At 44.2% G+C, this 17335-nt stretch overlaps 1 protein-coding gene across 1 annotated transcript in view; it reads right to left on the bottom strand.

Annotated features, from left to right (window-relative positions):
- LOC115193959 (adhesion G protein-coupled receptor A3-like) overlaps window positions 1-16865 on the bottom strand; it is a 301644-nt gene extending 284779 nt beyond the window's left edge. Inside the window, exon 1 of the mRNA XM_029753120.1 lies at window positions 16102-16865. Coding sequence (XP_029608980.1) covers window positions 16102-16391 — 290 coding nt within the window. The 5' untranslated portion in view covers window positions 16392-16865. The remainder of the gene's footprint in view (window positions 1-16101) is intronic.
- Between the last annotated feature and the right edge of the window lie 470 nt (window positions 16866-17335).

Here is a 17335-nt window from a genome sequence, read left to right as displayed (position 1 = left end):
ACCATCAAACAGGCAAAGCATCAATACAGGACAAAGATCAAATGTACTACACCAGCTCTGACACTCGTTGGATGTGGCAGGGCTTGCAAACCATTACAGACTACAAAGGGAAGCAAAGCCGAGAGCTGCCAAGTGACACGAGCCTACCAGACGAGCTAAACTACTTCTATGCTCGCTTCGAGGCAAATAACACTGAAACATGTATGACAGCACCAGCTGTTCCGGAAGACTGTGTGATTACGCTCTCCGCAGCCGATGTGAGTAAGACCTTTAAACATGTCAACATTCATAACGCCACAGGGCCTTACGGATTACCAGGACGTGTACGGATTACCAACTGGCAAATGTCTTCACTGATATTATCAACCTCTCCCTGTCTGAGTCGGTAATACCAACATGTTTTAAGCAGACCACCATAGTGCCTGTGCCCAAGAACACTAAGATAACCTGCCTAAATGACGACCGACCCGTAGCACTCACGTCTGTAGCCATGAAGTGCTTTGAAAGGCTGGTCATGGCTCACATCAACACCATTATCCCTAACCCTAGACCTACTTAAATTTGCATACTGCCCCAACAGATCCACAGATGATGCAATCTCGATTGCACTCCACACTGCCCTTTCCCACCTGGACAAAAGGAACACCTATGTGAGAATGCTATTCATTGACTACAGCTCAGCGTTTAAAACACCAAAGATGCCCTCATCAATAAGCTAAAGACCCTGGGACTAAACACCTCCCTCTGCAACTGAATCCTGGACTTCCTGACGGACCGCCCCCAGATGGTAAGGTTAGGTAACAACACAGCCGCCACGCTGATCCTCAACACAGGGGCCCCTCAAGGGTGCGTGCTCAGTCCCCTCCTGTACTCCCCGTTCACTCATGACTGCACGGCCAGGCATGACTCCAACACCATCATTAAGTTTGCCGATGACACAACAGTGGTAGGCCTGATCACCGATAATGATGAGACAGCCTATAGGGAGAAGGTCAGAGACCTGGCTGTGTGGTACCAGGACAACAACCTCTCCCTCAACATGATCAAGACAAAGGAGATGATTGTGGACTACAGGAAAAAGAGGACCGAGCACACCCCATTCTCATTGACAGGGCTGCAGTGGAGCAGGTTGAGAGCTTCAAGTTCCTTGGTGTCCACATCACCAACAAACTAACATGGTCCAAGCACACCAAGACAGCTGTGAAGAGGGCACGACAAAACCTATTCCCCCTCAGGAGACTGAAAAGATTTGGCATGGGTCCTCATATGCTCAAAATGTTCTACAGCTGCACCATCGAGAGCATCCTGACTGGTTGCATTACTGCTTGGTATGGCAACTGCTCGGACTCTGACCGCAAGGCACTACAGAGGGTAGTGCGAACGGCCCAGTACATCACGGGGGCCAAGCTTCCTGCCATCCAGGACCTCTATACCAGGCGGTGTCAGAGGAAGGCCCTAAAAATTGTCAAAGACTCCTACCACCCTAGTCATAGACTGTTCTCTCTGCTACCGTATGCCAAGCGGTACCGGAGCGCCAAGTCTAGGTCCAAGAGGCTTCTAAACAGCTTCTACCCCCAAGCTATAAGACTCATGTACATGAAGGTAGAGTTATTAAAGTGACTATGCATAGATGATAACAACAGAGAGTAGCAGCGGTGTAAAAGAGGGGGGGGGGGGCAATGCAAATAGTCTGGGTAGCCATTTGATTAGGTGTTCAAATTACCTTAACTAACCGGTGCCCCCCCACATTGACTCTGTACCGGTACCCCCCTGTATATAGTCTTGCTATTGTTATTTTACTGCTGTTCTATAATTACTTCTTACTATATTTCTTATTCTTATCCATATTTTTTTTAACTGCATTGTTGGTTAGGGGCTCGCAAGTAAGCATTTCACTGTAAGGTCTACACCTCTTTGTATTCAGCGCATGTGACTAATAACATTTGATTTGATTTGCACAGCTATTTTCAGGTCTCTCCAGAGATATTCAATTGAGTTCAAGTCCGGGTTCTGGCTGGGCCACTCAAGGACATTCAGAGACAAGCCACTCCTATGTTGTCTTGGCTGTGTCCTTGGTCGTTGTTTTGTTGGAAGGTGAACCTTCGCCCCAGTCTGAGGTCCTGAGTGCTCTGGAGCAGGTTTTCATCAAGGATCTCTCTGTACTTTGCTCCATTCATCTTTCCCACAATCCTGACTAGTCTACCAGTCCCTGCCACTGAAAAAACATCCCCACAGCATGATGCTGCCACCACCATGTTTCACAGGGATGGTGCCAGGTTTCCTCCAGACGTGACGCTTGGCATTCAGGCCAAAGAGTTCAATCTTGATTTCATCAGACTAGAGAATCTTCTTTCTTATGGTCTGAGAGTCCTTTAGGTGCCTTTCACGCTAAGCGTGCTGTCATGTGCCTTTTACTGAGAAGTGGCTTCCGTCTGGCCAGTCTACAATAAAGGCCTGATTGGTGGAGTGCTGCACAGATGGTTGTCCTTCTGGAAAGTTCTCCCATCTTGGTGGTTCCAACTTTTTCCATTTAAGAATGATGGAGGCCACTGTGTTCTTGGGGACCGTCAATGCTGCAGAATTGTTTTGGTACCCTTCCCCAGATCTGTGCCTCCACACAATCCTGTCTCAGAGCTCCACGGACAATTCCTTCAACCTCATGGCTTGGTTTTTGGTCTGACATGCACTGGGACCTTATATAGACAGGTGTGTGCCTTTCCAAATCATGTCCAATCATTTGCATTTACGACAGATGGACTCCAATCAAGTTGTAGAAACATCTCAAGGACGATCAATGGAAACAGGATGCACCTGAGCTACATGAGTCTCATAGCAAAGGGTCTGAATACTTATGTAAATAATGTATTTCTGTTTTTGTTTTTTAATAAATTTGCTAAAATAAAAAAATGTTTTTGCTTCGTCATTACGGGATATTGTGTGTAGTTTAATGAGGAAAAACATTAATTCAATCAATTCTAGAATAAGGCTGTAACGTAACAAAATGTGGAAAAAGGGAAGGGATCTGAATACTTTCCGAATGCACTGTATCTAGCTAAATCAGGTGCAATCGTATGTTGTACATGGCCTCTGACAAATAAACAAATAAATAAAAGACCGTAGGCCTATGCCAGGCAACTCGAGATATGTCCCTACCCAAATCCAATGCACTCATTTTCCTTTCCACAAGCATCAATTTGGAGAGAATAGAGTCTTTGGTTGTTTTGAGGAGCTATTTGTGGTTCTTTCGTAGAGGATGTACAAATCCAGACTATCGTTGGCATCTGAATTTTTTTTTAATGCATGCTTATGCTACATTACCTGCAGTTAGTACATGCATGCTTATACTGCAATTTTCTTTTTTTGCGGATTCTGACAAGGTAAAAAATCTGACAGGACAGTTGCACTGCAAATCTCTGAGAAGGAGACGGACAAAGAAGTCCAAACTTCTCTTTGCTGTCAGCTTTGCAAGTGCAGAACACACGCCTTGTCACCTACAATATCTAAAAGTAAATCAAATCTTGTTTGCCGGATAGGTTAGCATTTCATCTGTGACTGAGCAACAACAACCGCCTGCAAAGACAATGTTTGCGTTTCCCTGTCATGTTCTCCCTATTGCTCCTTCCATCTCACCATCCCAAACATCTCTTTTCACAGCACTTCCTGTCTCCCTGTGCATTTCTTCTGTGTCACTCTTTCCAAGTCTCTATCCCTGTCACTCCCTCTATCCCTCTAAATGTTTCTCTCTCATTTTCTCCCTCCCTCTGTCCATATGCCCCCAGCTTCTCTCTCTGACTCTCTCTCTCTTCCTCTCTCTGTCTCTCTTCTCTCTTAGGCCAGTGCTATGTTCCCTAGCCAGTAACATTGCCTGAGACAGGTGTCAGCTACAATCTCTGCTCCTGTTCTCCACAGAGACACAGTGCCTCGCTCTCTTTCTCATACTTGCCGCTGAAACGATTACACCAGATAGGTCAAGGTCAACAGAGCTGTCAGACTCCACTCCAACTCCGGAGCAACTTCTTTCACGTGTCGGAGAGGGAAACATGCAGAGGTGTTAATAGAGGGCTTCTGCTGCTCTAGAGCTGCTAAGAATTATGGACATTTCACAAACAATCCATTTTCTTTTCAATTTGTTATGTTTGAAGTTGTTTTTTACTGCATGGGAATTTGTAATAAATAGACTACAGATGCACATAAAAATAATACAATTGAGTAAAAATAAAAGACATAGGGTGCTGCCACTTAATTACAACCACTATACACGATTTGTGAATAGAATGCATGTACTTTAGGAAAACTTACTGTAAGTGCCATAATAAAGAAGCTCACTAATACAGAACTTGTTGTCTGGAGAGTTGAAGTGAATAAAAGGAACAATGAAGGAGGCTAAGGGGAAGCATTAGGAGAAATCTACTAGTAAGGGAATTCACTCAGTGTAAGCAACATGATGTGCATAGCCTATTTTCCTCTCATATCTGTTTATTTTCACAGCACATCTAAACAAAAGGGAGACGTGGGAGGCCACTTCGGCCCGACAAAGGTCACATTTCCTAATGCAGGAAAACTGCTTCCTGGCCAACCCAGAGGCCTGCTGGAGGCTTGTTGACCAAGGGGAAAGACAGTGAGCATTATATGTATCACTTTAAATGTAACGTTAAAAAGGATTTGTAATTTGTATTCTTAAAAAGAGTAGACTATTTGAATTGTAAACTGTTGTTGCAATGAAGGATACTCCTCATTTCCTGCCAAGAGGCATTGATTGGACAAAGAGACAATGTTTATGCTATTTCAGGGGGATAATTAATTTAGTCTGGCTCATTTACCATTTATGAGCTTTACAATATAAACACTGACTTTTTAAACATGACCGTGACCCAAGATTGTCAGTGAAGAACACTTCCTCCAATCAAAACTTGGTAATGCCTCCAGTCACAACTGCAACAACAGTTTAAGGAAGTGAAGACAAGATTAGCCTTGGTGCATAATCAGTCATGTATCTTAGAGCAGCGGAATTACTTTATTTACATTAAATATATATATATATATATATATATATATTTTTTCACATTTATTTAATCAGGTAGGCCAGTTGAGAACAAGTTCTCATTTACAACTGCGACCTGTCCAAGATAAAGGAAAGCAGTTCAACAAAAACAGCAACACAGAGTTACACATAAACAAACATACAGTCAATAACACAAAAGAAAAGATAATTAAAAAAATCTATGTACAGTGCGCAAATGTAGAAGACTAGGGAGGTAGGCAACAAATAGGCCCTAGAGGCGAAAATAATTACAATTTAGCATTAATACTGGAGTGATAGATGTGCAGATGATGATGTGCAAGTAGAGATACTGGGGTGCAAAAGAGCAAGAGTTTAAGTAATAATATGGGGATGAGGTAGTCAGGTGTGCTATTTACAGATTGGATGTGTACAGGTACAGTGATCCGTAAGCTGCTCAGACAGCTGATGCTTAAAGTTAGAGAGGGAGATATAAGACTCCAGCTTCAGAGATTTTTGCAATTCGTTCCAGTCATTGGTAGCAGAGAACTGGAAGAAAAGGCGGCCAAAGGAGGTGTTGGCTTTGGGGCTGACCAGTGCAATGCACTTGCTGGAGCGTGTGCTACGGGTGGGTGTTGCTATGGTGACCAGTGAGCTGAGATAAGGCGGGGCTTACCTAGCAAAGACTTATCGACTTATCGATGACCTGGAGCCTGTGGGTTTGGCGACGGATATGTAGTGAGGGCCAGCCAACGAGAGCATACAGGTCGCAGTGGTGGGTAGTATATGGGGCTTTGGTAATAAAACGGATGGCACTGTGATAGACTACATCCAGTTTGCTGAGTAGAGTGGTGGGGACTATTTTGTAAATGACATCGCCGAAATCAAGGATCCGTAGGATAGTCAGTTTTACGAGGGTATGTTTGGCGGCATGACTGAAGGAGGCTTTGTTGCAAAACAGGAAGCCGATTCTAGATTTAATTTTGGATTGGAGATGCTTAATGTGAGTCTGGAAGGGGAGTTTACAGTCTAACCAAACACCTAGGTATATGTAGTTGTCCACGTATTCTAGGTCAGAACCGTCCAGAGTAGTGATGCTAGTCGGGTGGGAGGGTGCGGGCAGCAATCGGTTGAAGAGCATGCACTTAGTTTTACTAGCATTTAAAAGCAGTTGGAGGCCACGAAGGAGTGTTGTATGGCGTTGAAGCTCATTTGGAGGTTTGTTAGCACAGTGTCCAAAGAAGGGCCAGATGTATACAGAATGGTGTCGTCTGCGTAGAGGTGGATCAGACAATCACCAGCAACAAGAGCGACATCATTGATATATACAGAGAAAAGAGTCAGCCCGAGAATTGAACCCTGTGGCACCTCCATAGAGACTGCCAGGGGTCCGGACAACAGGCCATCCGATTTGACACACTGAACTCTATCTGAGAAGTAGTTGGTGAACCAGGCAAGGCAGTCATTTGAGAAACCAAGGCTATTGAGTCTGCCGATAAGAATGCGGTGATTGACAGAGTCGAAAGCCTTGGCCAGGTCGATGAAGACGGCTGAACTGTACTGTCTTTTATCGATGGCGGTTATGATGTCGTTTAGGACTGAGCGTGGCTGAGGTGCACCTATGACCAAATCGGAAACCAGATTGCATAGTGGAGAAGGTACGGTGGGATTCGAAATGGTCGGTGATCTGTTTATTACCTTGGCTTTCGAAGATTTTAGAAAGGCAGGGCAGGATGGATACAGGTCTATAACAGTTTGGGTCTAGAGTGTCTCCCCCTTAGAAGAGGGGGTTTTACCGCGTCAGCTTTCCAATCTTTGGGGATCTCAGACGACACGAAAGAGATTGAATAGGATAGTAATAGGGGTTGCAACAATTTCGGCGGGTAATTTTAGAAAGGGAGGGTCCAGATTGTCTAGCCCAGCAGATTAGTAGGGATCCAGATTTTGCAGTTTTTTCAGAACAGCGTGATGAGGGGTGGTTGTTTGACCGCGGGCCCAGTACGCAGGCAATGACGCAGTGATCGCTGAGATCCTGGTTGAAGACAGCAGAGGTGTATTTAGAGAGCAGGTTGGTCAGGATGATATCTAATAGGGTGCCCACGGTTATGAACTTCGGGTTGTACCTGGTAGGTTCCTTGATGATTTGTGTGAGATTGAGGGCATCTAGCTTAGATTCTAGGTCGGCTGGGGTGTTAAGCATGCCCCAGTTTAGGTCACCTAACAGTACAAACTCTGAAGATAGATGGGGGGCAATAAATTCACATATGGTGTCCAGGGCACAACTGGGGGCCAAGGGGGGTCTATAACAAGCGGCAACGGTGAGAGACTTGTTTCTGGAAAGGTTGATTTTTAAAAGTAGAAGCTCTAATTTTTTCGGCGACATCCGGCGTCGACAGAGATGGCCGCCTCGCTTCGCGTTCTCAGGAAACATGCAGTATTTTCTTTCCCCAGACAAACTAAACAACTTCTTTGCTCGCTTTGAGGACAATACAATGCCAACGAAACGGCCCGCAGCCAACGTGAGTAAAGCATTTAAACGTGTTAACCCTCGCAAGGCTGCCGGCCCAGACGGCATCCCTAGCCGCGTACTCAGAGCATGCGCAGCCAAGCTGGCTGGTGTGTTTACGGACATATTCAATCAATCCTTATCCCAGTCTGCTGTTCCCACATGCTTCAAGAGGGCCACCATTGTTCCAGTTCCCAAGAAAGCTAAGGTAACTGAGCTAAACGACTATCGCCCCGTAGCACTCACCTCCGTCATCATGAAGTGCTTTGAGAGACTAGTCAAGGATCATATCACTTTCACCCTACCTGACACCCTAGACCCACTCCAATTTGCTTACCGCCCCAATAGGTCCACAGACGATGCAATCGCAATCACACTGCACACTGCCCTAACCCATCTGAACAAGAGGAATGCCTATGTAAGAATGCTGTTCATCGACTACAGCTCAGCATTTAATACCATAGTACCCTCCAAACTCGTCATTAAGCTCGAGACCCTGGGTCTCGACTCCGCCCTGTGCAACTGGGTCCTGGACTTCCTGACGGGCCGCCCCCCAGGTGGTGAGGGTAGGAAACATCATCTCCACCCCGCTGATCTTCAACAATGGGGCCCCACAAGGGTGCGTTCTCAGCCCTCTCCTGTACTCCTTGTTCACCCATGACTGCGTGGCCATGCACGCCTCCAACTCACACTCAACGTCAACAAAACAAAGGAGATGATCGTGGACTTCAGGAAACAGCAGAGGGAGCACCCCCCTATCTACATCGATGGGACAGTAGTAGAGAAGGTGGAAAGATTTAAGTTCCTCGGCATACACATCACAGACAAACTGAAATGGTCCACCCACACAGACAGCGTGGTGAAGAAGGCGCAATAGCGCCTCTTCAACCTCAGGAGGCTGAAGAAATTTGGCTTGTGACCAAAAACACTCACAAACTTTTACAGATGCACAATCGATAGCATCCTGTCGGGTTGTATCACCGCCTGGTAGGGCAACTGCTCCACCCACAACCATAAGGCTCTACAGAGGGTAGTGAGGTCTGCACAACGCATCACCAGGGGCAAACTACCTGCTCTCCAGGACACCTACACCACCCGATGTCACAAGAAGGCCAAAAAGATCATCAAGGACAACAACCACCCAAGCCACTGCCTGTTCACCCCGCTATCATCCAGAAGGAGAGGTCAGTACAGGTGCATCAAAGCTGGGACCGAGAGACTGAAAAGCATCTTCTATCTCAAGGCCATCAGACTGTTAAACAGCCATCACTAACATTGAGTGGCTGCTGCCATCATACTGACTCAATCTCTAGCCACTTTAATATTTAAAAATGGAATGTAATAAATGTATCACTAGTCACTTTAAACTATGCCACTATATATAATGTTTACATACCCTACACTACTCATCTCATATGTATATACTGTAATCTATACCATCTGCTGCATCTTGCCTATGCCGTTCGGCCATCGCTCATCCATATATATTTTTAAGTGGATATTCTTATTCATTCCTTTACACTTGTGTGTATAAGGTAGATGTTGTGAAATTGTTAGATTATTTGTAAAATATTACTGCATGGTCGGAACTATAAGCACAAGCATTTTGCTACACTCGCAAATACAATTTGATTTGATATGACAGAACTCTGCAGGCTATCTCTACAGTAGATTGCAACTCCGCCCCCTTTGGCAGTTCTATCTTGTCTGAAAATGTCAGGATTTTTGGTGGCTTCCTAAGCCAGGATTCAGACACGGCTAGCACATCCGGGTTGGCAGAGTGTGCTAAAGCAGTGAATAAAACAAACTTAGGGAGGAGGCTTCTAATGTTAACATGCATGAAACCAAGGCTTTTACGGTTACAGAAGTCAACAAATGAGAGCGCCTGGGGAATGGGAGTGATGCTGGGGGCTGCAGGGCCTGGATTAACCTCTACATCACCAGAGGAACAGAGGAGGAGTACGATAAGAGTACGGCTAAAGGCTAAAAGAACTGGTCGTCCAGTGAGTTTGGAGCAGGTTTCTGGGCGCAGAGGAATAGATTCAAGGCATAATGAACTGACAAGGGTACGGTAGGATGTGAGTACAGTGGAGGTAAGGCATAGAGTGACGATGAGAGAGTTTTTTTTCTCTAGAGGCACCATTTAAGCCAGGTGCGGTCACCGCATGTGTGGGAGATGGAACATAAGGGCTAGCTAAGGCATATTGAGCAGGGCTGGAGGCTCTACAGTGAAATAAGGCAAATATTACTAACCAAAACAGCAATAGACAATGCATATTGACATTAGGGAGAGGGATGTGTAGCCGAGTGATCATAGGGTCCAGTGAATAGCTAGGCGAGCAGGAGGCACGGCGATTCAGACAGCTAGCAGGCCGGGGCTAGCAGCAGGCTAGCAAATGGGCCTCAGGGGGACATCGCAACAAGAGTTTGTTGAAACCCCCCTCGGACGGATACGTTGGCAGACCAGTCGTGATGGATCGGTGGGGCTCCGTGTTGGCAGCAAAGGGTCCAGGCCAATTGGTAGAAGAGGTATTGAAGCCCAGGAATTATCTGATGGAATTCTTTGTCAAGCTGGGAGAAGGGCCTAGCTCGAGGCTAGCTCCAGGCTAACTGGTGCTTGCTTCGGGACAGAAACCCCTCGGAGGGTTACGTTGGTAGACCAGTCGTGATGGATCGGTGGGGCAGAAGAGATATTGATGCCCAGGGATTGCTTGATGGAATCTCTTCAGCTAGCCGGGAGATGGGCCTAGTTCGAGGATAGCTCCATGATAGCTCTATTGTCCCCCCAACTTTCTGAAATTGGAATGTGATACGAAACGCGGATGCAGTGTGCTTTAGGACCATCCGGACGCCTCCGAGCAGTTAGGTAGGCTGTTTGGAGCGTCTATTTGACTGGATTCTGACAGGCTGTGAGAAGGCAAAGCTTCTGGAAGGCTGGCTGTACCAGCACAGGAGAGTTGAGCATGGTTCAGTGTGTACGTGTTGCGCTCTCTCACCGAGTTGTAAAAATTAGCAAAACAGAAACTGCCTAGTCTTTAGTTTACTGATGTAGCTGGCAAGGAAACTGCTGTTTAACCTCTTACATCTAGGGGGCAGTAATTTCACGGCTGGATAAAAAACGTACCCGATTTAATCTGATTATTAGTCCTGCCCAGAAACTGGAATATGCATATAATTATTAGCTTTGGAGAGAAAACACTCCAAAGTTTCTGAAACTGTTTGAATGGTGTCTGTGAGTATAACAGAACTCCTATGGCAGGCAAAAACCTGAGATGCTTCTGTTCAGGAAGTACCCTGTCTGAACATTTCTTGCCCTTCTTTATTATCTCTGTCGTTTACAAAGGATCTCTGCTCTTACGTGACACTTCGCACGTCAACAATGGCCTCTCATAGCCCGGGAAAAAGAGGAATGACGTAATTCAAAGCCCTGGCTGAAGCACACGAGAGCAAAAGCTGAGTGGTCAGTCAATGGACTAAGCCTTAGGCGCGTGACACGCCCCGCCCCCGGCTTTCGGTTTTTTCCTCAGTTTACAGACAGGCAGATTCCCGGTCGGAATATTATCGCTTCTCTACGAGATAAATTGCATAAATATTGGTTTTAAACAGCGGTTGACATGCTTCGAAGTACGGTAATGGAATATTTAGAAATTTTTTGTCATATTTTGCGTCATGCTCGTGGCCGAGATTTAGCGTTGGGATAGTGTCTAGAACGCACGAACAAAACGTCGCTGTTTGGATATAACGATGGATTATTTGGGACCAAACCTACATTTGTTATTGAAGTAGAAGTCCTGGCAGTGTATTCTGATGAAGAACAAGCAAGGTAAGAACATTTTTCTTATAGGAAATGTGATTTTGGTGAAGGCTAAACTTGCAGGGTGTCTAAATAGCTAGCCCTGTAACGCCGGGCTATGTACTTAGATTATTGCAAAATGTGCTTCATCCGAAAAGCTATTTTAAAATCGGACATATCGAGTGCATAGAGGAGTTCTGTATCTATAATTCTTAAAATAATTGTTATGCTTTTTGTGAACGTTTATCGTGAGTAATTTAGTAAAATCACCGGAAGTGTTCGGTGGGAATGCTAGTTCTGAACGTCACATGCTAATGTAAAAAGCTGGTTTTTGATATAAATATGAACTTGATTGAACAGACATGCATGTATTGTATAACACAATGTCCTAGGTGTGTCATCTGATGAAGATCATCAAAGGTTAGTGCTGCATTTAGATATGGTTTGGGTTTATGTGACATGATATGCTAGCTTGAAAAATGGCTGTGTGATTATTCCTGGCTGGGTACTCTGCTGACATAATCTAATGTTTTGCTTTCGCTGTAAAGCCTTTTTGAAATCGGACAGTTTGGTTAGATAAAGGAGAGTCTTGTCTTTAAATAGCTGTAAAATAGTCATATGTTTGAAAAGTGTAAGTTTTCGGATTTAGAGGAGTTTGAATTTCGCGCCCCGCCCATCATTGGATATTGGAGCAGACGTTCCGCTAGCGGAACGTGTAGATGTAAGAGGTTAACGTAGCAGAAAAAAACGAAACTAGTGTTTATTCGCAGTACTGAGGTAGTATTGTTACTGACATGTAACGTTAGCTAATGTTTCATCCCCTCTCGACTGAAGTGAATGAATAAGCTACGCTAGTGAGTAGCTGCCACAGCCAGGTCAGCTCTAGCCTCTAGTTATCTATCAGATAACTAGAGCTTTTTCAAGTCTCTGCAAAGACATTCGATCGGGATCAAGCATGGGTTCTGGCTGGGCCACTCAAGGACAATTAGAGACTTGACCCGAAGCCACTCCTGCATTGTCTTGGCTGTGTGTTTAGTGTCGTTGTCCTGTTGGAAGGTGAACCTTCGCCCCAGTCTCAGGTCCTGAGCACTCTGGAGCAGGTTTTCATGAAGGATCTCTCTGTACTTTTCTCTGTTCATATTTCCCTTGATCCTGACTAGTCTCCCAGTCCCTGCTGCTGGAAAACATCCCCACAACAGGATTCTGCCACAACCATGCTTCACCTTAGGGATGGTGCCAGATTTAATACAAAAGTGATGCTTGTCATTCAGGCCAACGAGTTCTATCTTGGTTTCATCAGACCAGAGAATCTTGTTTCTCATGGTCTGAGAGTCCTTTAGATGCTTTTTGGCGAACTCCAAGCGGGCTGTCATGTGCCTTTAACTGATGTGTTGCTTCCGTCTGGCCACTCTACCATAAAGCCCTGATTGATGGAGTGCTGCAGAGATGGTTGTCCTTCTGGAAGGTTCTCCCATCTCCACAGAGGAACTATGTCAGAGTGACCATTGGGTTCTTGGTCACCTCCCTGACCAAGGCCCTTCTCCCCTGATTGCTCAGTTTGGCCAGCTCTAGGAAGAGTCTTGGTGGTTCCAAACTACTTCCAAACTCTCCACTTTCTGGAGGACCGAGTTTTGAAAATCAGTGGAATTAGAGTATGATAGCTAAGGAGATGGAGAAAATTCTGGCGTTTGATTGCAAATATGCAGAGGGACTCGAAAAAGAGAAGACCCAGAAGGCTGTTGTATAAAACACCTGTCTCCGGATTACATCTTCAAACTAAGAGCAACCAAGGCACCAATGAAGGAGAGGGGGAAGCATCGAGCCATGTATAGGGCTAAGATAGTCTAGCTAGCTACATTTTCAGATACTACACATTTCTAATTTTGTCACAAAGTTGTTTTCATTTCAAGTTAATGTGTACTTTTAGCTAGCTAGCTAACTTTAGCTGGCTCCTCGCTAGCTAACATTACGTGTATGATCTGTGTAAGTATATTATTTGCCATTTGCATTGCTAGTTATAGCCTAATGTTAGCTAGCTAACATTGAACCTGGTTGGTTATTAACCTGCAGATTCATGCAGGGTAGTAACGTTATAAATTGGGATTATGGTTCATTGTTTAGCTAGCTAGCTACATGTCTAAACAAAAGACTATGCAAGTAACCATTTCAATAGAATGATCATGATGTCACTGCGACAACTGTCGATAGACGTAGCTGGTAAATTTGTTCTGGTTATCTACTCAGATTTAAGCGCACTCTCATCTGAGTGTGCCAGAGCAGAATAACTGACAAATTTACAAACGCTCAACACCCGCTGAATATGGCCGGTGTCAGTAAACGTTGACAAAAACACGTAATTAAATTGTTGCAAGCAGCACAGTTGCAGTCACCAACACTCTGGATAACATAAAAACAGCCTAACCAGCTCTGCTAGGGCGAGTAAAGTGGTCAGAGTGAGCTGTTCTCTCATTTGTGTCTGTAAGTAGCTAGAAAGCTAGCCAACATTAGCCAGGTAGCTTGGGTGCTTGACTGCTGTTGTTAGGTCAGAACACTCGGATCAACCCTACTGGAAAGATTGCGCCGACAGATATGGCAGCTCTGCTTCTAGCTCCTAAGCAACTTTGCAGTATTTTGTTTTTTTTTGTGTTATTTCTTACATTATTAGCCCAGAAAGTTTTTTGTTTTATTACATACAGCCGGAAAGTACTTTTGGATATCAGAGCGGTACCGAAGTTCTATCAACTCATTGACTATAATACTCACACTGCTAAAACACTCGACCACTGCTACTCTAATTTACGGGATGCCTCCCTTCGGCTAATCAAATAATGACTCCATTTTGCTCAGGAATTGCCCGTGCTACGGTCTATTCGACGCTGGTCTGACCAATCGGAATCCATGCTTCAAGATTGTTTTGATCACGCAGACAGGGATATGTTCCCGGTAGCCCCTGTGAATAACATCGACGTATACACTGATATAGTGACTGAGTTCATCAGGAAGTGTATAGCGGCTGTTGTTCCCACTGCGACTATTAAAACCTACCCAAATCAGAAACCGTGGATAGATTGCAGCATTCGCGCAAAACTGAAAATGCAAACCACCGCATTTAACCATGGCAGGGTGACTGGGAATATGGTTGAATACAATTTTTTTTATCTGGCACTCCAGATTAAATTTACGAACGCGTAGTATAAACCAGCCTTTAGTCTTGAAATCTTTGGTTGTTTAGTACATGGCCTCACATATGAATCCTTAAAGAGATGGGTGGGGCTAAAGCTTTAGGGGGTGTGAACGATGCTGAATGGGTGTAGACAAAGAAGAGCCATCCAGTAGGTGTACCAAAACAATCAAGGGCCATTTTCTCAAAAGTGAGGTTACAAGTTTATCAACTTTCAAAGCAGAATTACTTCCCCATTTTTGCTCAACTGTAGAGTATGATACATAATTTTCTAGCTCAGAGTCTCTACTTTTATCCAATGTAAAAAAACAGTGTTTCAAATGTTGTTAAATAAGACCGAATCGAGCCGGTCGGTCACATTTAGGCAATTCCTGGCTGCTGGGCTGCTCAGTCCTGGCCCTGGGAGTCTGATGTACTGTTGTCACTCTGGCCTTGGCCTAACACACCTGAAACCAATAATGAATGTTTCAGTAAGATCCTAAAGCTGAGCGATTTGTGTTGGGTTGGGGCGCTACAGGGTCGTGGACCCCGAGAGGCACGACGGGATGTCCCAGCTACATTGTGTGCAAGTAAAAAGAGCTCTACAGTAGTATTAGGCCTATGATATGAATTATATGGAGGGTGTACTGTTTCCGTGTGTTAATGTGTATGTGTGTTTTCATTCAACTTTTGTTTTCCAAACCTTTCCCTTGAGACAAAAAAAGATGGGAAGGATGTTGTGTTGGGGAAAGAGTTGAGTTATTGACTAGACTGTTGGGGGTCGGGCGTGTAGGCGGCTCGGGTTGGCTTGGCGGTCTGGCTGAAATTTGATATAGAGGATGTCTTAAAGACAATCAAAAGTTAAGTCTTTGTACTTCATTTGTAAGAGTTGTTCATTTGTTAAGCTATTAGTTAAAGGTGCAACACAATATTGATGATTGAATTATCATGGATCTGGTTCAGTCTTATCAATCACTTAAACAAATTTAATCATCTCTTACCTAGCTTGATGACTGTGGGCATTTATGCTTACTTTGTGTTGATCTAAATAGAGACGACTAGAAGGGACATGAGTCATATTAGATTGTGTAGAAATGCAGGAAATGTGCTTTAGATGATCCCCAAAAATGGGAGAACCCCCAGACCCCCTGCCAAGTTATGTCCCGCTCTGCAAATAGCACTGATGGGTGATTTAAAAAGTCATAGTCAATCTACCAATAATGCTCTTAGCAAAAAAGGATTTTTTTTAATGTACAATATGTAGAATCTATGAGAATAGAAAGGTTCAGAACTTTTGAGAAATAGAGACAGATGGGAGGGGTTGAGTGGAGCTGAAGGATTGGACTAAAAACAAACAAAAGAGAACTATTGTAAAATATACTGTGTGCGTGAAATGTATATTGTATGTATAAGCTGGAAGTAGATAAGTGCTGTTGTCCATTAGTTTACCCCAAACAAGGGAGGGATGGTAGGGTTAGGGGAAAACAATAAAGGAAAATATATTTAAAAATATATATTTACAAAAAAATATATGAGAGATTGGAAATGATGCAGACATTTACAATGATGGAAGCCACAATCTATCTGCAATACTGAAGAAGTTGATCTACCCCCCCCCCCCCCCCCCCCCCCCCCATACTCACAGGGAAACTGTTTTGTTGGGTAAGAAACTGGGTTGTAGAGTCTCCAGTAATTCCACATCATCACACACCACTTTCACCCGGAACGTTTGTCTGCCCAACTTCTTGGACCTCTCGGAGGAGCAATGACAGCTGTCAATGGAGAGGTTCCGGCAGTTTCCGTTCGTCAGGCATGTCCTCCACAACCCGACAACAACGCAAAGTAAGTTTAGCAGTTTCATTGTGAACTGAGGCTTTAATTGAATTATCTTCCAAGTTATCTCTTTCCAGTAAATAAAGCAAGTGTAGACCATTTCAAATAGGCTTCTTCTTGGTGAATGGTTACCTACCGACCAGTTATTTGCACGTTTGACAGTTATTTATGTATTCCAATAAGTCTGCTCTTGACTACTCTGAAAACACCTGTTATGTGTTCATACTGTACTAGGCTACCTGTGCGATTATTGTTTTATCATGGATAATAACGAAAGTATTTGCTTTGTATGACTATTGTTTCACTGCGCAGTGCCATTTGTATTATTTCTGATATTGTTTCACATTTACAGAAACGTGTGACTCCGTAGGCCACCGAAGCGTTACTAGATAAAAGTTAGCTAATTTGTTACCACTATCCTAAAAGTTTGAATTCCATGGGAATGCAGTAGCCTATTACTCTGTCTTCGCCGTCGGCAAGATCTTCTTTCAATGTGTCTATTGTCACTTTTGTCATTGTACTCCTACAAAGTTATCCATTGTCATAAATCCGTAATCAACAGGTTGCCACATATATTCCCATCCACGTGTGCCGCGCAAGGGGCTTCTCCATCCACGTCTTGCTCCTTCAACCATGGGACTTGTTGCAATTATTCAGCGCATGGAAGTTGAGAAGTCCCTCCTCCTACAAGGCAAGGGGCGTGAGTTTGTATTGTTATTACATTGATGAACCATACAGTGAGGGAAAAAAGTATTTGATCCCATGCTGATTTTGTACTTTTGCCCACTGACAAAGAAATTATCAGTCTATAATTTTAATGGTAGGTTTATTTCAACAGTGAGAGACAGAATAACAACAAAAAAATCCAGAAAAACGCATGTCAAAAATGTTATAAATTGATTTGCATTTTAATGAGGGAAATAAGTATTTGACCCCTCTGCAAAACATGACTTACTACTTGGTGGAAAAACCCTTGTTGGCAATCACAGAGGTCAGACGTTTCTTGTAGTTGGCCACCAGGTTTGCACACATCTCAGGAGGGAT

This window comes from Salmo trutta, chromosome 5 (genome assembly GCF_901001165.1).
Source record: "Salmo trutta chromosome 5, fSalTru1.1, whole genome shotgun sequence".
NCBI lineage: Eukaryota > Metazoa > Chordata > Actinopteri > Salmoniformes > Salmonidae > Salmo > Salmo trutta.
The sequence above is the reverse complement of the archived record's forward strand: the minus strand, read 5'-3'. Positions and strand labels throughout refer to the sequence as shown.